The sequence below is a fragment of the Oncorhynchus gorbuscha genome, linkage group LG09, assembly GCF_021184085.1.
Source record: "Oncorhynchus gorbuscha isolate QuinsamMale2020 ecotype Even-year linkage group LG09, OgorEven_v1.0, whole genome shotgun sequence".
In the NCBI taxonomy this organism is placed as follows: Eukaryota; Metazoa; Chordata; class Actinopteri; order Salmoniformes; family Salmonidae; genus Oncorhynchus; species Oncorhynchus gorbuscha.
In genome coordinates, this window is record NC_060181.1 from 17,725,892 (window position 1) to 17,753,391 (window position 27,500).

General features: G+C 45.0%; 1 protein-coding gene across 1 annotated transcript in view; it reads right to left on the minus strand.

The window, feature by feature from the left end:
- LOC124043090 (DNA-binding protein SATB2-like) overlaps positions 1–22,869 on the minus strand; it is a 32,675-nt gene extending 9,806 nt beyond the window's left edge. Inside the window, exons 1-7 of the mRNA XM_046361259.1 lie at positions 22,369–22,869; positions 19,149–19,410; positions 18,788–18,973; positions 17,561–17,687; positions 12,453–12,576; positions 10,050–10,118; positions 5,599–6,156 (exon numbers count right to left, since the gene is read on the minus strand). Of these exons, the coding sequence (XP_046217215.1) occupies positions 5,599–6,156; positions 10,050–10,118; positions 12,453–12,576; positions 17,561–17,687; positions 18,788–18,973; positions 19,149–19,383 (1,299 nt within the window). The 5' untranslated portion in view covers positions 19,384–19,410; positions 22,369–22,869. The remainder of the gene's footprint in view (positions 1–5,598; positions 6,157–10,049; positions 10,119–12,452; positions 12,577–17,560; positions 17,688–18,787; positions 18,974–19,148; positions 19,411–22,368) is intronic.
- Positions 22,870–27,500: the final 4,631 nt, after the last annotated feature.

The window sequence follows — 27,500 nt, forward strand, 5'->3', positions numbered from 1 at the left end:
AGAGTAAACACAGTGGTATGTTTCTGTTCAAGGAGCTAGAGTAAACACAGTGGTAGGTTTCTGTTCAAGGAGCTAGAGTAAACACAGTAGTAGGTTTCTGTTCAAGGTGCTAGAGTAAACACAGTAGTATTTTTCTGTTCATGGTGCTATCGTAAACACAGTAGTATTTTTCTGTTCAAGGAGCTAGAGTAAACAGAGGTAGTATTTTTCTGTTCAAGGTGCTAGAGTAAACAAAGTAGTATTTTTCTGTTCAAGGTGGTGCTAGAGTAAACAGAGGTAGTATTTTTCTGTTCAAGGTGCTAGAGTAAACACAGTAGTATTTTCTGTTCAAGGTGCTAGAGTAAACACAGTAGATAGCCACTTTCTAAAGCGCTGCTATTAAACAGATTAAACTGCTATTAAACTTATTACAACATTATCTGTCTGCTTCTGCTCTTACAGGAGTCAGACTCTCTTCCTTAAGGTGGGGCTCACCCCCCCCCCCACACACACACACACCAGCCATTAAGCTTTACACTCCAATTGCGTCTTCACACTCCAAGCCCCACTCACTCTACCCCTTGGCACCATACCCAGGTGAAACGTTCCTTCCAGACCACACCCTATTTTACCTGGCTGCTGAGGCATGTTGTCATGGCAACAGATGGGCAGGTGCCTATAATGACAGCCTTTGGTAATTATAATAACACCCATGACGATGCTGGTGATAATGATGGTAATAATAACGGTGGGCTACATCTCTCTAGAAGCTATTCATGTGAGTGCCTTCTAACTGCAGGAGCACAGTACAGACAGGAGGAGAGAGGGGGAGGGAGGCAGACAGAAAGGAGAGAGAGGGGGAGGGAGGCAGACAGACAGACGGAGAGAGGGGGAGGCAGACAGACAGGAGGAGAGAGGGTGGCAGACAGACAGACAGGAGGAGAGAAGGAGGCAGACAGACAGACAGGAGGAGAGAGGGAGGCAGACAGACAGACAGGAGGAGAGAGGGAGGCAGACAGACAGACAGGAGGAGAGAGGGAGGCAGACAGACAGGAGAGAGGGAGGCAGATGGAAAGGAGAGAGGGGGGGAGGGAGGCGGACAGACAGGAGGAGAAAGGGAGGCAGACAGAAAGGGGAGAGAGGGGAGAGAGGTATCAAATGGGGAGAGATGAAAATCAAGGGATAGACCAGTTACATGAAGACACAAAATGGATACAGAGAGTGAATTAGAGTAGGTAGTATAAAACGAGAGGAAGATATATAGAGAAATTAACAGAGAGAGTGATAGAGAGATTTGGGGTCACCTCCAAAGCCAATTCCTCCTTTGGTCGTCTTTACTTCCAGTTCTCTGCTGCCAATGACTGGAACGAACTGCAAAAATCACTGAAGCTGGAGACTCATATCTCCCTCACTAGCTTTAAGCACCAGCTGTCAGAGCAGCTCACAGATCACTGCACCTGTACATAGCCCATCTGTAAACAGCCCATCTATCTACCTACCTCATCCCCATACTGTATTTATTTATTTATTTATTTATCTTGCTCCTTTGCACCCCAGTATCTCTACCTGCACATTCATCTTCTGCACATCTACCATTCCAGTGTTTAATGGCTGTATTGTAATTACTTCACCGCCAGGACCTATTTATTGCCTTAACTCCCTTATCTTACCTCATTTGCACTCACTGTATATAGACTTTTTGTTTTCTTTGTTCTACTGTATTATTGATTGTATGTTTGTTTTGTTCCATGTGTAACTCTGTGTTGTTGTATGTGTCGAATTGCTTTGCTTTATCTTGGCCAGGTCACAGTTACAAATGAGAACTTGTTCTCAACTAGCCTACCTGGTTATATAAAGGTGAAATAAAAAATAAAAATAAATTTAAAAAGAGAGCAAGAGTAAGGGAGAGAATCGAGGGATGGAAAAATGGGAGAGGTAGAGACTCTCTGATGGAGTGTGATTAGAGAGGTAGGGGTACAGACTCTCTGATGGACTGTGATTAAAGAGGAAAAGACTCTGGGGGAGTGTGATTAGAGAGGTAGAGACTCTCTGCGGGAGTGTGATTAGAGAGGTAGAGACTGAGGGAGTGTGATTAGAGAGGTAGAGACTCTCTGGGGGAGTGTGATTAGAGAGGTAGAGACTCTCTGATGGAGTGTGATTAGAGAGGTAGGGGTACAGACTCTCTGATGGACTGTGATTAAAGAGGAAAAGACTCTGGGGGAGTGTGATTAGAGAGGTAGAGACTCTCTGCGGGAGTGTGATTAGAGAGATAGAGACTGGGGGAGTGTGATTAGAGAGGTAGAGACTCTCTGCGGGAGTGTGATTAGAGAGATAGAGACTCTCTGGGGGAGTGTGATTAGAGAGGTAGAGACTCTCTGGGGGAGTGTGATTAGAGAGGTAGAGACTCTGAGGGAGTGTGATTAGAGAGGTAGAGACTCTCTGAGGGAGTGTGATTAGAGAGGTAGAGACTCTCTGCGGGAGTGTGATTAGAGAGGTAGAGACTCTCTGAGGGAGTGTGATTACAGAGGTAGAGACTCTCTGGGGGAGTGTGATTAGAGAGGTAGGGGTACAGACTCTCTGATGGACTGTGATTAAAGAGGAAAAGACTCTGGGGGAGTGTGATTAGAGAGGTAGAGACTCTCTGAGGGAGTGTGATTAGAGAGGTAGAGATTCTCTGAGGTAGTGTGATTAGAGAGGTAGGGGTCCAAACTCTGAGGGAGTGTGATTAGAGAGGTAGAGACTCTCTGAGGGAGTGTGATTAGAGAGATAGAGACTCTCTGGGGGAGTGTGATTAGAGAGGTAGAGACTCTCTGAGGGAGTGTGATTAGAGAGGTAGAGACTCTCTGAGGGAGTGTGATTAGAGAGGTAGAGACTCTCTGGGGGAGTGTGATTAGAGAGACTCTCTGGGGGAGTGTGATTAAGAGAGGTAGAGATCTCTGTGGGAGTGTGATTAGGGAGGTAGGGGTCCAGCCTCTCTGAGGGAGTGTGATTAGAGCCGTAGGGGTCCAGCCTCTCTGAGGGACTGTGATTAGAGAGGTAGAGACTCTCTGGGGGAGTGTGATTAGAGAGGTAGAGACTCTCTGGGAGAGTGTGATTAGAGAGGTAGAGACTCTCTGGGGGAGTGTGATTAAGAGAGGTAGAGACTCTCTGAGGTAGTGTGATTAGGGAGGTAGGGGTCCAGCCTCTCTGAGGGAGTGTGATTAGAGAGGTAGAGACTCTCTGAGGGAGTGTGATTAAGAGAGGTAGAGACTCTCTGTGGGAGTGTGATTAGAGAGGTAGGAGTAGAGACTCTCTGTGGGAGTGTGATTAGAGAGGTAGGAGTAGAGACTCTCTGGGGGAGTGTGATTAGAGAGGTAGAGACTCTCTGAGGGAGTGTGATTAGAGAGGTAGAGACTCTCTGGGGAAGTGTGATTAGAGAGGTAGAGACTCTCTGGGGGAGTGTGATTAGAGAGGTAGAGACTCTCTGGGGGAGTGTGATTAGAGAGGTAGAGACTCTCTGGGGGAGTGTGATTAGAGAGGTAGAGACTCTCTGGGGGAGTGTGATTAGAGAGGTAGAGACTCTCTGGGGGAGTGTGATTAGAGAGGTAGAGACTCTCTAGGGGAGTGTGATTAGAGAGGTAGAGACTCTCTGCAGGAGTGTGATTAGGGAGGTAGAGACTCTCTGAGGGAGTGTGATTAGAGAGGTAGAGACTGAGGGAGTGTGATTACAGAGGTAGAGACTCTCTGGGGGAGTGTGATTAGAGAGGTAGGGGTACAGACTCTCTGATGGACTGTGATTAAAGAGGAAAAGACTCTGGGGGAGTGTGATTAGAGAGGTAGAGACTCTCTGAGGGAGTGTGATTAGAGAGGTAGAGATTCTCTGAGGTAGTGTGATTAGAGAGGTAGGGGTCCAAACTCTGAGGGAGTGTGATTAGAGAGGTAGAGACTCTCTGAGGGAGTGTGATTAGAGAGATAGAGACTCTCTGGGGGAGTGTGATTAGAGAGGTAGAGACTCTCTGGGGGAGTGTGATTAAGAGAGGTAGAGACTCTCTGGGGGAGTGTGATTAAGAGAGGTAGAGACTCTCTGGGGGAGTGTGATTAGAGAGGTAGAGACTCTCTGAGGGAGTGTGATTAGAGAGGTAGAGACTCTCTGAGGGAGTGTGATTAGAGAGGTAGAGACTCTCTGGGGGAGTGTGATTAGAGAGGTAGGAGTAGAGACTCTGAGGGAGTGTGATTAGAGAGGTAGAGACTCTCTGTGGGAGTGTGATTAGAGCAGTAGGGGTACAGACTCTCTGGGGGAGTGTGATTAGAGAGGTAGAGACTCTCTGGGGGAGTGTGATTAGAGAGGTAGAGACTCTCTGGGGGAGTGTGATTAGAGAGGTAGAGACTCTCTGGGGGAGTGTGATTAGAGAGGTAGAGACTCTCTGGGGGAGTGTGATTAGAGAGGTAGAGACTCTCTGGGGAGTGTGATTAGAGAGGTAGAGACTCTCTGGGGGAGTGTGATTAGAGAGGTAGAGACTCTCTGGGGAGTGTGATTAGAGAGGTAGAGACTCTCTGGGGGAGTGTGATTAGAGAGGTAGAGACTCTCTGGGGGAGTGTGATTAGAGAGGTAGAGACTCTCTGGGGGACTGTGATTAGAGAGGTAGAGACTCTCTGAGGGACTGTGATTAGAGAGATAGAGAGTCTCTGAGGGAGTGTGATTAGAGAGGTAGAGACTCTCTGGGGGAGTGTGATTAAGAGAGGTAGAGATCTCTGTGGGAGTGTGATTAGGGAGGTAGGGGTCCAGCCTCTCTGAGGGAGTGTGATTAGAGCCGTAGGGGTCCAGCCTCTCTGAGGGACTGTGATTAGAGAGGTAGAGACTCTCTGGGGGAGTGTGATTAGAGAGGTAGAGACTCTCTGAGGGAGTGTGATTAGAGAGGTAGAGACTCTGTGGGGGAGTGTGATTAGAGAGGTAGAGACTCTGAGGGAGTGTGATTAGAGAGGTAGAGACTCTCTGGGGGAGTGTGATTAGAGAGGTAGAGACTCTCTGGGGGAGTGTGATTAGAGAGGTAGAGACTCTCTGGGGGACTGTGATTAGAGAGGTAGAGACTCTCTGAGGGAGTGTGATTAGAGAGGTAGAGACTCTCTGGGGGAGTGTGATTAAGAGAGGTAGAGACTCTCTGTGGGAGTGTGATTAGAGCAGTACGGGTACAGACTCTCTAGGGGAGTGTGATTAGAGAGTTTGGGGTACAGACTCTCTAGGGGAGTGTGATTAGCTGGCCCAGCAGCTGCTCCACTGCTGTCACGAGTTCCTACTGCAGAGAAGAGCTGGGACACACACACACACACACACACACACACACACACACACACACACACACACACACACACACACACACACACACACACACACACACACACACACACACACACACACACACACACACACACACACACACACACACACACACACACACACACACACACACACACACACACACACACGGCAAAAGGCCATGCCAAGAGCTAATCACCACGCACACGTGCACACACAGCATGAGATCAACCCCTCCTTCTCTCCCACCCCTCATTATTCCCTAACCCCTAGTTTACATCACAGTCCCATACATCCAGTTCCCCCTGTCCCTGTCTGTCTCCTACCTGGGTCCTGTTGAAGGCCACGCGGGCGAACACAGCCTGGGAGATGCCTGCTCTCTTCAGCTCCTCTCTCACCCACTGGTAGATCTCACAGTAGATGTCTGATGGTCCACACACCTGGCTCTGGGACCCAGACCCAGGTCCTGGTGGTCCAGCCTGGGGCTGGGGGTCGAGGGCCTTAGCTAGGGCCAAGGAGGTGGGAGGCCTCCCCACAGAGGGGTGGTTGAGGAACTGGTGGGGGGAGGTGGAGACAGATACAGACAGGCTCTGCTGGGATAACATTCGGGTAACTGCATACTGCTGGTTGAGGAACTGGGCCATGACTATCTGTTGGGGGTTGACTAGATGGGGGCTGAGGGGGGCGGTCACCAGCCCTGGGGGGCGGAGACTTGGGGCCAGGCAGCCACGACCGTGAGGGAAGACGAGGGGCGAGGAGTCAGCCTGTTTGGCTGTGTTGCCTGGGATTGGTTGATGGGTAAAGGTCAGATGGGTGGAGCCCGGTTGGGATTGGTCAGAGAAGCTATCAATCTCTGAAGTGAGGAAGAGAGGGATGGAGGAAGAGAGGAAGAGAGGGATGGAGGAATGGAGGAAGAGAGGGATGGAGAAAGAGAAGGGAGTTAGTTAAAAAGCCACAGCTACTATTTGCTAACATTAGCATTGACGTTGAATATAGGTTAACTATATCGTCAGAGTACCTAACTGAGGAACTCAACTTAACCTTACTCTAAATGCAGTTGCACCCCTAAAAACAAAAAAACATTTGTCATAAAAAACTAACTCCCTGGTATAAAGAAAATACCCGAGCTCTGAAGCAAGCTTCCAGAAAATTGGAATGGAAATGGCACTACACCAACCTGGAAGTCTTCCGACTAGCTTGGAAAGACAGTACCGTGCAGTATCGAAGAGCCCTCACTGCTGCTCGATCATCCTATATTTCCAACTTAATTGAGGAAAATAAGAACAATCCAAAATGTATTTTTGATACTGTCTCAAAGCTAACTAAACAGCAGCATTCCCCAAGTGAGGATGGCTTTCACTTCAGCAGTAATGGTCCTTCTGTAGCTCAGTTGGTAGAGCAGGGCGCTTGTAACGCCAGGGTAGTGGGTTCGATTCCCGGGACCACCCATACGTAGAATGTATGCACACATGACTAAGTTGCTTTGGATAAAAGCGTCTGCTAAATGGCATATTTTTTTATATATTTTTTTTTATAATACATTCATGAACTTCTTTGAGGAAAAGATCAGGATCATTAGAAAGCAAATGACGGACTCGTCTTTAAATCTGCGTATTCCTCCAACGCTCAGTTGTCCTGAGTCTGCACAACTCTGTCAGGACCTAGGATCAAGGGAGACACTCAAGATGTTTAGTAGAATATCTCTTGACACATTGATGAAAATAATCATGGCCTCTAAACCTTCAAGCTGCATACTGGACCCTATTCCAACTAAACTACTGAAAGAGCTGCTTCCTGTGCTTGGCCCTCCTATGTTGAACATAATAAACAGCTCTATCCACCGGATGTGTATCAAACTCACTAGTGGCAGTAATAAAGCATCTCTTGAAAAAGCCAAACCTTGACCCAGAAAATATTTAAAAACTATCGGCCTATATCGAATCTCCCATTCCTCTCAACATTTTTTGAAAATGCTGTTGAGCAGCAACTCACTGCCTTCCTGAAGACAAACAATGTATATGAAATGCTTTAGTCTGGTTTTAGACCATCATAGTACTGAGACTGCACTTGTGAAGGTGGTAAATTACCTTTTAATGTTGTCAGACCGAGGCTCTGCATCTGTCCTTGTGCTCATAGAACTTAGTGCTGCTTTTGATACCATCGATCACCACATTCTTTTGGAGATTGGAAACCAAATTGGTCTACACAGACCTGATTTAAATCATTATCTGTCGGAAAGATATCAGTTTGTCTCTGTGGATGGTTTGTCCTCTGACAAATCAACTGTAAATTTCGGTATTCCTCAAGGTTCCGTTTTAGGACCACTTTTGTTTTCACTATATATTTTACCTCTTGGTGATGTCATTCGGAAACATAATGTTATCTTTCATTGCTATGCAGATGACACACAGCTGTACATTTCGATGAAACATGGTGAAGCCCCAAAGTTGCCCTCCCTGGAAGCCTGTGTTTCAGACATAAGAAAGTGGATGGTTGCAAATTTTCAACCTTTAAACCCGGACAAAACAGAGATGCTTGTTCTAGGTCCCAAGAAGAGATCTTCTGTTGAATCTGACAATTAATCTTGATGGTTGTACAGTCGTGTCAAATGAAACTGTGAAGGACCTCAGCGTTACTCTGGATCCTGATCTCTCTTTTGACGAACATATCAAGACTGTTTCAAGGACAGCTTTTTTCCATCTACGTAACATTACAAAAATCAGAAACGTTCTGCCCAAAAATGATGCAGAAAAATTAATCTATGCCTTTGTCACTTCTAGGTTAGACTACTGCAATGCTCTACTTTCCGGCTACCCGGATAAAGTACTAAAACTTCAGTTAGTGCTAAACACGGCTGCTAGAATCCTAACTAGAACCAAAACATTTCATCATATTACATTGGCTTCCTTTTAAGGCAAGGGCTGATTTCAAGGTTTTACTGCTTACCTACAAAGCATTACATGGGCTTGCTCCTACCTATCTTTCCGATTTGGTCCTGCCGTACATACCTACACGTACACTACGGTCACAAGACGCAGGCCTCCTTATTGTCCCTAGAATTACTAAGCAAACAGCTGGAGGCAGGGCTTTCTCCTATAGACCTCCATTTTTATGGAATGGTCTGCCTACCCATGTGAGAGACGCAGACTCTGTCTCAACCTTTAAGTCTATTAAAGACTAATCTCTTCAGTTGGTCCTATGATTGAGTGTTGTCTGGCCCAGGAGTGTGAAGGTGGATGGAAAGGCACTGGAGCAACGAACCGCCCTTGCTGGTTCCCCTCTCTCCACTGGGATTCTCTGCCTCTAACCCTATTACAGGGGCTGAGTCACTGGCTTACTGGTGCGCTTCCATGCCATCCCTAGGAGTGGTGAGTCACTTGTGTGGGTTGAGTCACTGACGTGATCTTCCTGTCCGGGCTGGCGCACTCCTTGGGATGTGCCATGGCGGAGATCTTTGTGGGCTATACTCGGCCTTGTGTCAGGATGGTAAGTTGGTGGTTGAAGATCTCCCTCTAGTGGTGTGGGGGCTGTGCTCTGGCAAAGTGGGTGGGGTTATATCCTGCCTGTTTGGCCCTGTCCGGGGGTATCGTCGGATGGGGCCACCGGTGTCTCCTGACCCCTGCTGTCTCAGCCTCCAGTATTTATGCTGCAGTAGTTTATGTGTCGGGGGGCTAGCGTTAGTCTGTTATATCTGGAGTATTTCTCCTGAAAAGCCAACTAACATTTACTCCTGCTGACCAATTGCACCCTCGACAACCACTGTGATTATGACCCTGCTGGTCATCCATGAACATTTGAACATCTTGGCCATGTTCCCCATCTGGCACAGCCTGGCCATCTGCTGCTTCCTCTTTAGGTTTCTTTCTGGTTCTGGCCTTTCTAGGGACCATGTCCCAGGACTACCTGACATGCTTGGTTTCCTTTTAGGCTGTCCCCTGTCCACCTGGCCATGCTGATGCTCCAGTTTCAAATCTGATTGAGCCCTAGGACCGTGCCCCAGGACTACCTGACATGATGGCTTTGCTGTCCCCAGTCCACCTGACTGTGCTGCTGCTCCAGTTTCAACTGTTCTGCCTTATTATTATTTGACCATGCTGGTCATTTATGATGAATTGAATTGATTTGAACATCTTGGTCATGTTCTGTCTAAATGCTTGTACCAGCGGCACAGCCAGAAGAGGACTGGCACCCCACATAGCCCGGTTCCTCTCTAGGTTTCTTCCTAGGTTTTGGCCTTTCAAAAGAATTAGGAGTTTTCCTAGATCACCGTGCAGTAATAATACACCAATTGTTTGCTGTTTGGGGTTTTAGTGTTTCTGGGAAAAGCACTTTGAGATATCACTGATCCACAATCATCAAATAAATTTAATTTGATTTGATTATTATTATTTGACCCTGCTGGTCATCCAAACATTTGAACATCTTGGCCATGTTCTGTTATAATCATCCATCAATACATAATACAGTAATAATACAACACCCTCATAGCTTGGTTCCTCTTTAGGTTTCTTTCTAGGTTCTGATCCTTTCATCAGAGTTTTACATAATACCGTAATAATACACCAATATGCATTGCAGTGCTGTTTCAGGGTTTTAGGCTGGGTTTCTGTACAGCCCTTTGTGACATCAGCTGATGTAAGAAGGGCATTCAAATCAATTTGATTGATTGAACTACCCTTTTAAGGGCACCTGTAGTCTTACCCATGATGCCTTTGGTCTTCCTGAAAAGTGCTACTGATCCACAATCATCAGATCAAACATAATACAGTAATAATACACAATATGGAGTCAGTGAAAACAGTGTCAGGGAAAAGTAGGTGCTGTTTACAATGGAGGAGATCATACTCTGAGAGACGGGGACAAAATACAACAATATGGAGTCAGTGAAAACAGTGTCAGGGAAAAGAATTAGGAATACTGATCCACAATCATCAGATCAATACATAATACAGTAATAATACAACAATATGGAGTCAGTGAAAACAGTGTCAGGGAAAAGCATTAGGAATACTGATCCACAATCATCAGATCAATACATAATACAGTAATAATACAACAATATGGAGTCAGTGAAAACAGTGTCAGGGAAAAGCATTAGGAATACTGATCCACAATCATCAGATCAATACATAATACAGTAATAATACAACAATATGGAGTCAGTGAAAACAGTGTCAGGGAAAAGCATTAGGAATACTGATCCACAATCATCAGATCAATACATAATACAGTAATAATACAACAATATGGAGTCAGTGAAAACAGTGTCAGGGAAAAGCATTAGGAATACTGATCCACAATCATCAGATCAATACATAATACAGTAATAATACAAGAGCATGTTATATACGCTGAAAGACACTCCATTTTCCTCTTTGACAGAGCTGAGGAACTGTGTAATACTTCCAGTAGAAGTCAGAATATAAACAATTAAATTTACAATACTATTAAAGAGACAAAGAAGTAACGATTCTCATTTTAAATCATCGTTCTGCCTCTCATTTTACCAGTCTCCATTTTTCTCCCTGTATCTTTGTGAGTCTCAGCTGAACACAGAATGTGTGATAATAATGAACTCCGATCTCTGTTATTAACATATACCCCCAGGTAAACTCTGTAATAAAGACAGATGAGTCTGTGTGTGTGTGTGTGTGTGTGTGTGTGTGTGTGTGTGTGTGTGTGTGTGTGTGTGTGTGTGTGTGTGTGTGTGTGTGTGTGTGTGTGTGTGTGTGTGTGTGTGTGTCGCCTCAACTAAGTGCAATCTGTTGTTTAAGAAACTGAAGGCAGAGGGAATAACAGATCACACACAGGATTTTTTCCCAAGACAATCCTGTGCCATCTACACATCTGATTACACCTATTTTCATATGTATTCTAATCGGCTCCAGAGAGAGAGGGAGAGATAGAGAGAGAAGGAGAGAGAGGGAAAGGGTGAGAAAAAGAGAGAGAGAGGGCAGGAGAGAGAGAGAGAAAGAGGGTGAGTGAGAGAGAAAGAGGGAGGGAGAGAGAGAGAAAGAGGGCGAGAGAGAGAGGGCAGGAGAGAGAGAGAGGGAGAAGACAAGAGAGAGAGAGGGAGAAGTCGAGAGAGAGAGAGAGAGAGAAGGCGAGAGAGAGAGGGAGAAGGCGAGAGAGAGAGAGAGGGAGAAGGCGAGAGAGAGAGAAGGCGAGATAGAGAGAAGGCGAGAGAGAGAGAGAGGAGAAGGCGAGAGTGCCAGAGAGAGAGAGAGAGAGAGAGTGTTCTAATCGGGGAGAAGGCGAGAGAGAGAGAGAGAGAGAGAGAAGGCAGAGAGAGAGAAGGCGAGAGAGAGAGAGAGGGAGAAGGCGAGAGAGAGAGAGAGGAGAAGGCGAGAGAGAGAGAAGGCGAGAGAGAGAGAGGGAGAAGGCGAGAGAGAGAGAGGGAGAAGGCGAGAGAGAGAGAGAGGGAGAAGGCGAGAGAGAGAGAGGGGAGAAGAGAGAGAGAGAAGGCGAGAGAGAGAGAAGGCGAGAGAGAGAGAGAGGGCGAGAGAGAGAGAGAAGGCGAGAGAGAGAGAGAGGGCGAGAGAGAGAGAGGGAGAAGGCGAGAGAGAGAGAGAGAGAAGGCGAGAGAGAGAGAGAGGGAGAAGGCGAGAGAGAGAGAGAGGGAGAAGGCGAGAGAGAGAGAGAGGGAGAAGGCGAGAGAGAGAGAGAGGGAGAAGAGAGAGAGAGAGAGGGAGAAGGCGAGAGAGAGAGAGGGAGAAGGCGAGAGAGAGAGAGGGAGAAGGCGAGAGAGAGAGAGGGAGAAGGCGAGAGAGAGAGAGGGAGAAGGCGAGAGAGAGAGAGAGGGAGAAGGCGAGAGAGAGAGAGAGGGAGAAGGAGAGAGAGAGAGAGAGAGAGAGAGAAGGCGAGAGAGAGAGAGAGGGAGAAGGCGAGAGAGAGAGAGAGGGAGAAGGCGAGAGAGAGAGAGAGAGGGAGAAGGCGAGAGAGAGAGAGAGAGGGAGAAGGCGAGAGAGAGAGAGAGGGAGAAGGCGAGAGAGAGAGAGGGAGAAGGCGAGAGAGAGAGAGGAGAAGGCGAGAGAGAGAGAGGGAGAAGGCGAGAGAGAGAGAGAGAGAGAGAGAGAGAGAGGCGAGAGAGAGAGAGGGAGAAGGCGAGAGAGAGAGATGTGGATCTGTTTATACACATGCGTGTGCGTGCGTGCACATGTTTATGCCTGTGTTTGTGTACCTGGGACAAAGGGCACTCTTTGGCCAGTGAGCTCTGGTTCATATCTCTCAGTAGCTCCTTCAGGGCATTTCTCACTGTAGAGTGACTCCACTGTTCTGGAGGGAGTTCCTCCAGCCTGGGACAACTAGAGCGAGGGGGGGAGGGGCAGAGAGAGAGAGAGAGGGTGAGAGGGGGATAGGGAGAGAGTGAGAGTTAGGTGGGGGCGATAGGGGGGAAGATGGAGGGGTAAATGGAGAGGGATACAGGGTGAGAGAGACAAATGGAGAGATAGAAGAAGAGAGGGAGGAATAAAACTGAATAAATATGCTGTCTGAAACTGTTCCCCCTCTTGTGGAATGGCATATCTAGACTTTGGCTGACTTGTGTGTTTCTGTGTGTGTTCCTGTATACACTTTAGGGAAAAAAGGGTCCCAAAAGGGTTATTTGGCTGTCCCCATAGGAGAACTATTTTGACTTCCATGAAGAACTCTCTGTGTTAAGGGTTCTACCTGGAACCAAAATGGGTTCTTCAAAGGTTTTTCCTATGGGGACAGGTGAATAACTATTTTAGGTTCAAGATACAGGGCCTTCAGAAAGTATTCACACCCCTTGAATTTTCCCACATTTTGTTGCGTTACAGCCTGAACTTAAAATTGATCAAATGTATATATTTTTGTCACTGGCCTACACAATATCAAATGGGAATTATGTTTTTTGAAACTTCTAATTTAAAGCTGAAATATCTTGAGTCAATAAGTAATTCAACCCCTTTGCTATGGCAAGCCTAAATAAGTTCAGGAGTAAACATTTGCTTAACAAGTCACATATTAAGTTGTATTTACTCATTTGCAATTATAGTGTTTAACATTATTTTTGAATGACAACTCATCTCTGTACCCCACACATACAATTATCTGTAAGGTCCCTCAGTCAAGCAGTGAATTTCAATCACAGATTCAACCACAAAGACCAGGGAGGTTTTCCAATGCCTCGCAAAGAAGGGGACCTATTGGTAGATGAGTAACAATACAAAAAAAGCTGACATTAAATATCCCTTAGAGCACATATGTCAGAGTCAAGGCCCGCGGGCCACATCCGGCCCGCGAGAAGGTTTTTTACGGCCCCTGGGATGATCTTGATTTGTTATTAGAACCGGCCCGCAGACCGCAGCAAGCCGGCAGCCCGCAGATCTTTTACACGCACCAATACTACATTTCCCACAATGCAACGGTGACGCACCGAGCAGTAGGCTACTTCATTTCAATATTTATTGGCACAGCAGTTGTCAGCATCACAGTAAAATTAACTTTCAGATACCCATCAAAAATGGCAAAACGGAAGGTGGACACTGAGAACCGGGGTTTCAAACAAGGTGGGAGTCGGAGTATTTGTTCACGGAGGTAGCTGGAAAACCTGTGTGTCTTCTGTGTGGAGAAAGTGTGGCGGTACTGAAAGAGTATAATCTGAGACGACATTATGAAACTAACACGCGGACAAAAACAAGAATATGGACATGGAACAAAGGCTACAAAAGGCAGAGGAATTAAAACGAGGCCTCAAATCTCGACAGGCTCTGTTCAAAAAGCCAAATCACAAGGCCAGGCTGCTGTCAAGGCCAGTTTTATTTTGGCAGAAGAGATCGCTAAATCAGCCCGGCCATTTACGGAGGGGGATTTCATCAAAAACTGCATGATTAAAGTTTGTGATGAAGTTTGCCCAGAAAAAAGGCAACTCTTTTTAAATGTGAGTCTGAGCAGAAACACCATTGCCGAGAGAGTAGACCAGTTGTCCATCAATCTAAAAGAGCAGCTTGTGAAAAAGGGAAAGATTTCATTGCATATTCCTTGGCTGTGGATGAGAGCACCGACATTTCTGACATTGCCCAGTTGTCAATTTTCATCCGCGGAGTGGACTCCAGCCTAAGCGTGACAGAGGAGTTTTTGGCTTTACGTCCTATGCATGGCACAACTACGGGGCATGATTTGTATGAAGAGGTGTCAAGATGTGTAAATGAGATGGAGCTGCCTTGGGAAAAACTCGTGGGTTTGACAACCGACGGAGCACCTGCGATGTGTGGACACAGGAGCGGACTGGTGGCGAAGATACGGGAAAAGATGCAAGAGGAAAACGCGACAGGTGAGCTGACAGCTTATCATTGTATCATACACCAGGAAGCGTTGTGCGGTAAAGCCTTGAAAATGGAGCATGTAATGAGCATCATCACACGCACAGTTAACTTTATCAGAGCCAAAGGTTTGAATCACCGCCAGTTCAAGGCATTTCTGACGGAGTTAGAAACGGAGCATGGTGATTTGCCTTATCACACAGAGGTGCGATGGCTAAGCCAGGGAAAGGTGCTTCAAAGATGTTTCGAGCTTCACCAGGAGATTTGTCTGTTCTTGGACAGCAAAGGGAAAGACACAACACAACTCCGAGACGAAATGTTTCTGTGTGAAATGGCTTTTCTGTGTGACATTACGAGTCATCTGAATGCAATGAACTTGCAGCTGCAGGGTCGGGATCGTGTCATCTCTGATATGTACAGTACAGTGAAGGCATTTAAAACCAAGTTGAGTGGATGATAGAAAATTGCTATTATTGTTTTTTTCTTTGAAGTAAATTTAGCCCACTTTTGCTAAAATAGAAAATATAGGCTACTGATGGTGCCTTGAATACCGGTTTCTTTCATTTAATGTTCATGTTATGGGGATTTTTATATAAAGGAAATTTGTCTTTTGTGTCTGTTGAAAATTAAAGATTACTGACAGAGCCATAAGAAAATATTGCTTTATTTATCTGATCATATTGGAATATATTTGTTAGGTTTTCAGTAGGTTCAATTAGGTTCACTAGACTATATGCGTCATTTAAAAAAAATTTCAATGAACATTCGAACAGTCCGGCCCTCGGCTTGTAGCTAAATTTTTTATTTGGCCCTCCGTCCATTTGACTTTGACACCCCCCTGCCTTAGAGCATGAAGTTATTAATAACACTTTGGATGATGAATCAATACACCAAGTCACTAAAAAGATACAGATGTCCTTAACTCCAAAGAGGAAGGAAACAGCAGATTTGACAATGAAGCCAACGATGACTTTAAAACAGGTACAGAGTTTAATGACTGTGATAGGAGAAAACTGAGGATGGATAAACATTGTAGTTACTCCAGAATACTAATCTAAATGAGAGAGTGAAATGAAGGAAGCCTGTACAGAATAAAAAAATATTGCAAAACATGCATCTTGTTTGCAACAAGGCACTATAGTAATACTGCAAAGAAAGTGGCAAAGCAATGCACTTTTTGGTTGAATACAAAGTGTTATGTTTTGGATAAATTCAATACAACACATTACTGAGTACCACTCTCCATAATCTCAAGCATAGTAGTGGCTGCATCATGTTATGTGTATGCTTGTAATTGTTAAGGACTGGGGAGTTTTTCAGGATAAAAAAAAAACTAAAATGGAGCTAAGCGCAGACAAAATCCTAGAGGAAAACCTGGTTCAGTCTGCTTTTCCCAGACGCTGGGAGATGAATTCACCTTTCAGCAGGTTAATAACCTAAAGCACAAGGCCAAATATACACTGGAGTTGCTTACCAAGAAGACAATGAATGGTCCTTGAAAATCTACGTCAAGACCTGGAAATGGTTGTCTAGAAATGATCAACACCAATTTAGCTAGATTTTGAAGAATTTTGAAAAGAGTAAATGGGCAAATGTTGTACAATCCAGGTGTGGAAAGCTCTTAGAGATTTACACAGAAAGACTCACAGCTGTAATCACTGCCAAAGGTGTTTCTACAAAGTATTGATTTAGGGGTGTGAATACTTGTGTAAATGAGATTTTTCTGTATTTATTGTCAATAAATGTTAAAACATACAAAAAAAAAACATGTTTTCACTTTGTCGTTATGGGGTATTGTGTGTAGATGGGTGAGAATTGTTTTTTAATCCATTTGAATTCAGGCTGTAACAAAATAAAATGTGGAATTAATCAATGCATATGAATACTTTCTCAAGGCCCTGTACCACCTTGTGTGTGTGTGTGTGTGTGTGTGTGTGTGTGTGTGTGTGTGTGTGTGTGTGTGTGTGTGTGTGTGTGTGTGTGTGTGTGTGTGTGTGTGTGTGTGTGTGTGTGTGTGTGTGTGTGTGTGTGTGTGTGTGTGTGTGCGCGTGTGCCTATGTCTCCTGGTGGTAGTTATTAGTTAATTACTTCACACAACACATATGAAACTAGTCCAAGTGCCAGAACCTCTTTGGTCACTCCACCCCACTTCTCTCCACATGTCTCATTCATATCTATGGGCCAAATGTCCTTCTCTCCACATGTCTCATTCATATCTATGGGCCAAATGTCCTTCTCTCCACATGTCTCATGCATGCCTATGGGCCAAATGTCCTTCTCTCCACATGCCTATGGGCCAAATGTCCTTCTCTCCACATGCCTATGGGCCAAATGTCCTTCTCTCCACATGTCTATGGGCCAAATGTCCTTCTCTCCACATGTCTATGGGCCAAATGTCCTTCTCTCCACATGTCTATGGGCCAAATGTCCTTCTCTCCACATGTCTCATTCATATCTATGGGCCAAATGTCCTTCTCTCCACATGTCTCATTCATATCTATGGGCCAAATGTCCTTCTCTCCACATGTCTCATGCATGCCTATGGGCCAAATGTCCTTCTCTCCACATGCCTATGGGCCAAATGTCCTTCTCTCCACATGCCTATGGGCCAAATGTCCTTCTCTCCACATGTCTATGGGCCAAATGTCCTTCTCTCCACATGTCTATGGGCCAAATGTCCTTCTCTCCACATGTCTATGGGCCAAATGTCCTTCTCTCCACATGTCTATGGGCCAAATGTCCTTCTCTCCACATGTCTATGGGCCAAATGTCCTTCTCACCACATGTCTCATGCATGTCTATGGGCCAAATGTCCTTCTCTCCACATGGCTCAAGCATGTCTATGGGCCAAATGTCCCCTTCCCTTATGACATTCTAAAGATCCAGAACGTCATCCTGATAACCAGGGAAGTTCCTCGTTAGTCGCCGCATCCTATAATCTGTTGACAGACATTAAGATACAATTTATGTTTCGTATGTCTGTCCTCAAAGAGATTCTGGGTACCTGGTGAGCTGGATCTTGAGGGTGGTGACATGGTAGAGGTCCTGCAGCATGTCAGCCACTGTGGCATCAGGAGCATCAGTCACACAGGACAGAGGGACGGGGTTCCACCTACCCACCTGGATCAAACCTGTAGAGAGAGAGAGAGAAGACAAGAGAGGGAGAGAGAGAGAGAAGGCGAGGGAGAGGGAGAGAGAGAGAGAAGGTGAGGGAGAGTGAGAGAGAGAGAAGGCGAGAGAGAGAAGGCGAGAGAGTGAGAGAAGGCGAGAGAGAGTGAGAGAAGGCGAGAGAGAGTGAGAGAAGGCGAGAGAGAGTGAGAGAAGGCGAGAGAGAGTGAGAGAAGGCGAGAGAGAGTGAGAGAAGGCGAGAGAGAGTGAGAGAAGGCGAGAGAGAGTGAGAGAAGGCGAGAGAGAGTGAGAGAAGGCGAGAGAGAGTGAGAGAAGGCGAGAGAGAGTGAGAGAAGGCGAGAGAGAGAAGGCGAGAGAGACTGAGAGAGAGAAGGCGAGAGCGAGTGAGAGAGAGAGAAGGCGAGAGAGAGTGAGAGAGAGAGAAGGCGAGAGAGAGTGAGAAGGCGAGAGAGAGTGAGAGAAGGCGAGAGAGAGTGAGAGAAGGCGAGAGAGAGTGAGAGAAGGCGAGAGAGAGTGAGAGAAGGCGAGAGAGAGTGAGAGAAGGCGAGAGAGAGTGAGAGAAGGCGAGAGAGAGTGAGAGAAGGCGAGAGAGAGTGAGAGAAGGCGAGAGCGAGTGAGAGAGAGAGGCGAGAGCGAGTGAGAGAGAGAGAAGGCGAGAGCGAGTGAGAGAGAGAGAAGGCGAGAGCGAGTGAGAGAGAAGGCGAGAGCGAGTGAGAGAGAGAGAAGGCCAGAGCGAGTGAGAGAGAGAAGGCCAGAGAGAGTGAGAGAGAAGGCCAGAGAGAGAAGGCCAGAGAGAGAAGGCCAGAGAGAGAAGGCCAGAGCGAGAAGGCCAGAGCGAGAAGGCCAGAGCGAGAAGGCCAGAGCGAGAAGGCCAGAGCGAGAAGGCCAGCCAGCCAGCCAGCCAGCCAGACAGACAATGACACTGGAGGAAGAGCGTGTGTGTGTGTGTGTGTGTGTGTGTGTGTGTGTGTGTGTGTGTGTGTGTGTGTGTGTGTGTGTGTGTGTGTGTGTGTGTGTGTGTGTGTGTGTGTGTGTGTGTGTGTGTGTGTGTGTGTGTGTGTGTGTGTGTGTGTGTGTCAAAGCATATGTATGTGTAGTGTACCTTTTGCCTGTGCTGCTGAGCTGTGAGAGTAGCCCAGGGCCAGTAGAGCCATCTCTATTAGCTGGTTAAACAGCAGGTCTCTCCTGACCAGTACAAACTCTGCATGCTCCTCTCGCCTCTCAGCCTCCACTGCCTCCACTGGGTTCTCTCTGTGTTCCACCACACATAGCACAGGCAGCAGGCTCCCTGGGACGACGGACACACAGCACAGCCAATCACATCACAGCATTCAGATAGAAGCAGAGGGCATGGGAAATGAAAAGGTAATAGTTGTCCACTCTTGCAATGAATAAACGCTCTCTCTCCTCTATTCACCCATTCCTCCCTTTCTCCTCTCCTCCTCTCTTCCTTTCAGTCCTACCTCTCTTATGCCAGTTCTTAGGTTGTGGTGCGGGTATCGTGGGTATGGGGGCCAGGGTGGGGGCTCTGGCCCCTGGGCTCCCCTGTCTCGTCCTGCCCTGGTATGGCCCTGGGGGGCCCATGCCACCATTCCGCTCCAGGCGGGACAGTTTGGCAGGTGGGGGCCAGGAGTCCCCGTTACCGAGTGAGTCACAGCTCTCTGACACTTGGCCTCCATCACACTGTTGGTGGTCCATCACACTAACACTGTATCTCAGAAACACCTGAGACAGAGAGAGAGGGAGAAACTGAATGAAGGACAAGTCCTTGAGTTCATTTGAGAACCTTAGTGACTGTTGGAAAAAAAGCTCCCCCTTCCCAACATTAAGAATATTTTCACATGACAATTCCCTTGACTGTAAAACAAAATGTGCCCACCCTCCCCCTCATATAATGAACTTTAAAATAATGATTACCACCACAACTAACAATAACTGTAGCAACCCTGTGTTTATAAACGTTGATATTGACTTGACCACTTCTGCATGGTTTAGTGGCACAGTCGATGCCACGCAGGGCTACGGGCCAGAACATTGAGGCTCCGGCGACCACCACAGGTGAGCTCACTCTCCCTGCCGGTCTCATTACACTATGATCAGAGCCACGCAGCATTACAGATTACAGACTTTGAGGGCTTTATGATTGTTTGTGTTTTCATCCCTCCCTACTGTACTCAGTATGGAAGGCTTGACTTGACAATCTCTGAATTCTAATCAACTTTCTGGTGTTTTGTAACAGATGTCTCTTTCCATTAATGGAATGGCCAGTGCAGTTTGGATGCTGGAATATTACATTAGAGTGGATGAATGTGCGCAGGTAACCTACAAAATACTTTTGAATTAATCAGATTAAAACATTGTGACTAGTTGTGACTGGTTATACGTTTTAGAAGTTAAATGACAAATATTCAGGCTATATTGAAGCATTAAGTTTGAGATCGAGGAATAGCCGCTTGGACTGGAAAGGAGGCAGAATGTGCATTAAGCTTTTCTGAATAACTGAGCCTGCTGGGCCCATAGGACGACTTGGAAGAATGATGATCATCAACAGACAGCGCATCAGTATCAGAAGTAACATACAGCCAGACTGTCCTGTGCCTTTCTAGACCTTATAATCTGTCGAGAGTAGACCCACAACTGATCCAAATGGAAAGACAAGGAAGTGAAACCGGGTTACTAGCGTGAAAGGCAAACACCCTATGCATCGTGCCCACTTGGTAGGAATTGTATCAAGGCTCATATAGCCAGGATTGTGATAGTATAATGGTTTTGGAATGACAGTCACAGGGACCAGGGTTTGAGTCCCCATCAGGGTACCCTGCTCTCTATCTCTCGCTTCACCTTAATTTTTGAAGATGTGTATTTGGTGCGGCAGGGTAGCCTAGTGGTTAGATTGTTGGACTAGTAACCAGAATGTTGCAAGTTCAACCCCCCGAGCTGACAAGATACTAATCTGTTGTTCTGCCCCTGAACACTGCCACTGTTCCGAGGCCGTCATTGGAAATAAGAATTGGTTCTTAACTGACTTGCCTAGTTAAATAAAGGTTAATAAAAATAGAAACTTTTCAACTATATACGTTTCTCTCTCTTTGAGTCAACTACTCACCACATTTTATGCACTGCAGTTCTAGCTAGCTGTAGATTTTGCTTTCAGTACTAGTTTATTTATCTGATCCTTCGATTGGGTGGACAACATGTCAGTTCATGCTGCAAGAGCTCTGATAGGTTGGAGGACATCGTCCGGAAATTGTCATAATTACTTGGTAAGTATATGGAAGAGGGTGAGAACCATGAGCCTCCTAGGTTTGGTATTAAAGTCAATGTACCCAGAGGAGGACCGAAGCTAGTGGCTACATCATGGTGGTACCCTACAGAGTACTGCTGAGGCTACTGTAGACCATTGCAAAGCAGTGTTGTAATCAATTGACATGTGACTATATTTAGTATAGTTTTATCTAGAAATGCTAACTTTTTTATGTTTCACAATTTTTATTTTTATGAAATTCACTGAGAAGGATGGTGTTTGGGGAAAAACATTGAAAATGACTGTTTCAGCATGCATTTCATATTTTATAGAGCCGATAGGCTATATATCTTACCTTCAAAGTTTTTGCTTCATGCTGACTACTAGCATCTATTAAGTTGCAATGTCCAACTTAAAGTATTTACTAAATTAGTATTGTAGTGACACAATTCATTCGGATGGCTATAGCAAAAAACATTTTCACAAATGATTATTTGGATTCCCATGATTCGATTGACCGCGATTTAAGTAACCGAACCCCAACTACTACAATGGCGAAGGACATCATTCATTCAATTAGGTAAAAATAGTTGTTTCATATGAATTAAATAAATCACTATTTAATTTTGTACTATTTTTAGAAATGTGAAGAGGAGAATCCTTTATACAGTAAATGCCATTTGTATGAGAGCTGCGTGTCTTGACAGTTCTTTCATGCGAAATGACGCATCAGCTATTCCTCTACGTTCATGTGGATTTATATTGAAAATTGGTGCAGATTTTAATGATATTATGTGTGGTATGATTGCTAGTTAACCTATTGCAGATCTGGACAAACTATCCACATATCACTATTGTCAATATGGATAGAGGGCAGGATAGAGTTGACTGTATAGTAAGTGGGCAGAAAAGCATAGTGCTTAAGAGAAGTACCAAAACATGCAGATGAGCAGATGAGGAAATTGCTATATTGAAGGAATTAAATAGTATAACCTGCAAAATGGGGAATGTAAACCAGGGAAAAAAATGCACTGTGACAAATAATACAAAAATCATACAATCCTCCCCAAACCAACAAAAAAATATTTTGACAAACCTTTTTTGGACGACCACCCAGCCCAGTAAATGCCGAGCTGTCTCTATTGACATCGGACTTTGACAGTGGCATATCAAGACAACAGAAGCCGACCGGACAAAAGTACTCTACAAAACGCCCTGTCACACTCATTGTGGGGAAAGTTTTAGAGGCAAACGTTGTCAGTCCTCATTATTGCGCGTCGTTCATTATTGTAGATTGACTAGTTGTGAATTTCAACAACAACAACAACAACAACAACAACAACAACAAAACCTCCACAATCTCAGTTATATTTATCTCAGGTACCGGTTCATCCACAAAAACATTCTGTTTTTTTAAATCGAAGTAGGCTAACTCAAACCTGACATCCGCCGCTGGTACCTTGTCTCTTGAGACTCCGAGATGCCGTTAGTAAAATAGTACAGTTCCTTGTGTTGTTTTCTGTGTCAGTGTGTGAACAACATCTCACTTTCGCCTTCACTCGGTCTATCGTGTCAATATTAGCTGTGTAGCAACATGCCCCGTCGTCTCTGGCTGGCTGCGTTTTTCGGACCTCTTCAACGGAATGAAACGAGCCTATAGGCCTATAGGTGGTCTATCCGAAATCTCAGTCAAAGCATCCACAGTGACCGCCACTGTTCCCGGGATGACGATACAGACCAGCTGGTAGGCTACAGGGATCCAGTAGAGAAACGGATTAAGCGAACAATACACCGCGAGTGTCATTAGTCTGTCTGTGAAGCAACTATCTCTTCTTCAGTTGTCTATTGGTTGCAACAAACACGCGCGGACAAGCGTGCGCACGCGCTCCATACCTCCCTCTCCTCTCCCATGGATTTACCGGTCACCGAGTTTCTCTGGGCGTTATTAGACTACACGTTTATAGAGTACTAATAGGTAGCCTATGTAAACCAAATGGAACTGTGAGCATGTGGAATGCAACCTTATCTCACCGTGCTTCTTTGTTTATGAGAACTTGAATGTGGAAACAGAATGAGACCTACAGCACGTGTCTCCACTCTTACAGAGTTGGTTTAGTTTGTACAAAATAATTGTATTTTACCAGACACACTATGATATGGATATATAGCCCATCTACCAAAAAAATATAGAATAATTGTTGAATCATTAGATATTTTTCCAAATTCAAATGAAGATGAAACACGCACGCACGCGCGCGCGAGCACGTAAACCCATAGCCCATAAACAGGCAGCTGCATTAACATATGGTGTAATAATGAATTCAACACTGCACTCCGGTAGCGTAAGTGTATTAAATGTGACAATCACGCATAAATGTGTTTATTTTCTGCCGTTATATGCACGGTTTGTTTTTATATCCGGGATGTAATAACTCTCCATGGAAACGCGTTGGATGTGACGGGCTGCTTATCAACTTTTCTCTGTGTGTTTGTTGTTCAAATTATTCTCGACCCACCTCCATATAAGCAATCATCTTCAATGTATCCCTATTGTAGGCAGATATTTTATTTTGGGTGATGTGAAGCCGTTGAAGTAGGGAAAATTATGAGCTTGACTTCGGAAGTTATGTTGATTCTAATGAATAGACTGGATATGAAGGGTAGCCTATTAAAACCGAGGGGTAGCCTATTAAAAGGTTGAAGTGAGAGATGGTAATTTATTTATCTCCACTGTCAATAGGAGTGTAGCCTACCCTGTCCTAAAACATTTATATGACACAGAATAAATCGTGTTTCATCCATATTGTAACGGTTTTCTTTAGGTGAAGTAGAGGCGGACCAAAACGCAGCGTGGTTATATTGATTCATGTTTAATTTAAAAAAAGATCATCACGAACACTACAAAACAATAAACGTGGAAACTCAAACACAGCCCTATCTGGTGCAAAACACAGAGACAGGAACAATCACCCACAAAACCCAACACCAAACAGGCTACCTAAATATGGTTCCCAATCAGAGACAATGACTAACACCTGCCTCTGATTGAGAACCATATCAGGCCAAACATAGAAATAGACAAATAAGACATCCAACATAGAATGCCCACTCAGATCACACCATGACGAACCAAAACATAGAAACATACAAAGCAAACTATGGTCAGAGTGTGACACCTATAATAGTTGAATCCCTATAAATATCCTAAAATGGTCCTTGCAAAATCTAGACTAACCATAAAGTTGCATCAACGCATGTCATGGAGTCAATAAGTCAATTCCCACAAGGACAAAAATGATAGCCACTAAACGCAAATGCTTCGTTTGTAAATTATGCCTGAGTGTTGGAGTGTGCCTCTGGCTATCCGTAATTTTAAAAAGAAAATTGTGCTGTCATTGTGCAGTCTGGTTTGGTTAATATAAGCAACTTTAAATTATTTATACTTTTGATTTTACTTGAGCTCATGAAGTATATTTTTGCAATTACATTTGCTTTTTAAACTTAACTATATTTAAAACCAAATACTTGTACACTTCTACCCAAGTCGTTTTTTACTGGGTGACTTTCACTTTTACTTTCAGTCATTTTCTATTAAGGTATCTTTACTTTTACTCAAGTATGACAATTGGGTACTTATCCACCACTGCTTAATGCATTCCAAGGCAGAGAGAATGTTGCCTGGCTACCCAGACTCCTTGCTCCGGCCAAAGTGGCCCGTTCATTTTCAATGAAGCCTAGGTGGTGGGCAAAATTCTATCCAGGCCGAGAGGTCAGTGGTGCTCGTGCCTGTGGAAGCCGCTCAGCCAAGGGGCCAGGGTTCCGGTCTGGAACGATGCTTTTGCCTGCACCTACAGTAATTGCTTCGATACTGCAGTTTAACTGAATCATGGAGTAGAAAGACAATTCCCATTGATGGACCCATAGAGCAGAGTTTCCCAAACTCGGTCCTGGTCCTGGTGCACTGCGTGCACAAAACTTCCAAATTATTGTCGCAGAGGCCGATTCTTTTCCCATCGCTCACAGTCGAAGATATTGACATTTTATTTTCATGCTCTGAGGTCATGACCACATCTAGCCAGGAGACGTGCTAGTTGGCTTGTTTAGCTGTCCATGTGCTCTGACAGAGTTCCCGGAGCATGTTCACATGATACTGCTGTCTGTCCATGTGCTCTGACAGAGTTCCCGGAGCATGTTCACATGATACTGCTGTCTGTCCATGTGCTCTGACAGAGTTCCCGGAGCATGTTCACATGATACTGCTGTCTGTCCATGTGCTCTGACAGAGTACCCGGAGCATGTTCACACGATACTGCTGTCTGTCCAGTGCTCACTGAGCTCTAGTGCGCAGGCAGAGTAATCCCAGTAAGAAAGATGGCAGCAACCACGAAATGGCATATGCAAACATTAGTAGATTACGTTGAAAACAAAGGTCGGTCATTTTAGAGGCGGTCTCTAGTTTGTATTATACCTCAGTGCGCTCAACCAAGGCAGAGAAAACAGGATTCTGCTCTATTTTTCAAGCGCTGCTGTTGTTGTTGACCAATCAAAATGTAGCCTGAGTGGTGATATGTCAGCATGTATGTCCAAAAGTAGAACCATCTAAATTGCCCCTCTAGCTAGCTAGCTGGTTAACACTATCAGTTTACAGAGTCACTTTAACAAATAAAAATAACTGTTTTGTAATTAATTTTTTTATTAATAATTTCTGTTGCACGTCAATAGGTTTTTATGCATGATTATAGCAATTATTTTTTCGCATGTTGATAATTGCTATGGTCAGCTTTGTCAAATGTGTCATTGGCTCTGATACTCTGATTGGTTAGAGACCTTTCCAACCTCTATTGACTTTGTTTTGCACAACACCCCTCGTGAACACAAACAACTACAATGATGTCAGTCTCAGACTAAAGTATGTAGTGAAAGACAGAGCAGCGGAATCATTTAGTGTGAGTCGTCAGGCTAGACAGAATCAAATCAAATAATCAAATCACATTTATTTATAAAGCCCTTTTTACATAAGCAGATATCACAAAGTGCTTATACAGAAACCCAGTCTAAAACCCCAAACAGCAAGCAATGCAGATGTAGAAGCACGGTGGCTAGGAAAGACTCCCTAGAAAGGCAGGAACCTAGGAATAAACCTAGAGAGGAACCAGGCTCTGAGGGGTAGCCAGTCCTCTTCTGGCTGTGCCGTGTGAAGATTATAAGAGTGAGAATGAGAGATGAAACATTTTTGAAATTGATAGAGAGAGACGAGAGAGAGAGAGAGAGAGAGAGAGAGAGAGAGAGAGAGAGAGAGAGAGAGAGAGAGAGAGAGAGAGAGAGAGAGAGAGAGAGAGTGACAGAGAGAGCTCCATTACCCTCTTGGTTAATTAGACAAACAGAATTATCTCCTTATAGCCAGAGCGAGTCACGGCTGGTTAGATTTCATTCATTGTGACTAAGAGAAAGAGATGACACTCTGAGGTAGGTGTGTGTGAGTGTGTGTGCATGACTGTGTGTGCGTCTTTCTCTATCCCTCTCATATGCTTAAATTCCTCGTCAATGAGGCTGATGGTAAATAATCATTAAGACTATTACACGGTCACAGAGCAAGCTAATCGTATAACACAGAGCAAGCTAATAGTACAACACAGAGCAAGCTAATCGTATAACATAGAGTAAGCTAACAGTACAACACAGAGCAAGCTAATAGTACAACACAGAGCAAGCTAATAGTACAACACAGAGCAAGCTAATCGTATAACACAGAGCAAGCTAATAGTACAACACAGAGCAAGCTAATAGTACAACACAGAGCAAGCTAATAGTACAACACAGAGCAAGCTAATCGTATAACACAGAGCAAGCTAATAGTACAACACAGAGCAAGCTAATAGTACAACACAGAGCAAGCTAATCCTATAACATAGAGCAAGCTAACAGTATAACACAGAGCAAGCTAACAGTACAACACAGAGCAAGCTAATAGTACAACACAGAGCAAGCTAATCCTATAACACAGAGCAAGCTAACAGTACAACACAGAGCAAGCTAATAGTACAACACAGAGCAAGCTAATCGTATAACACAGAGCAAGCTAATCCTATAACATAGAGCAAGCTAATAGTACAACACAGCTTTCTCAATCTGCTGCTGATCCCAGGGGCTTCCCTAACAGTCTCCCAGTACTGTCTTTCTCCAAAATAGGTTAGGCATCATTGGGTTAGCTATCATTAGATTAGCTATCATTGGGTGAGTTATCATTGGGTTAGCTATCATTAGGTTAGCTATCATTGCAGTCAAATGCCACTGTTATGATATGGTTATTACATGGTTGTACTCTTTTTGGTGGGAAGGTATGTGTGTGTGTGTTTGTGTGTATGTGTCTTTGTGTTTGTGTTTCTGTGTGTTTCCGTTTCTGTTTCTGTTTCTGTGTGTGTGTGTGTGTGTGTGTGTGTGTGTGTGTGTGTGTGTGTGTGTGTGTGTGTGTGTGTGTGTGTGTGTGTGTGTGTGTGTGTGTGTGTGTGTGTGTGTGTGGCTCTTGGCAAGCTCTGCCAACGTGTGGGTAAAGTGCCCATCAGTGCCCCTG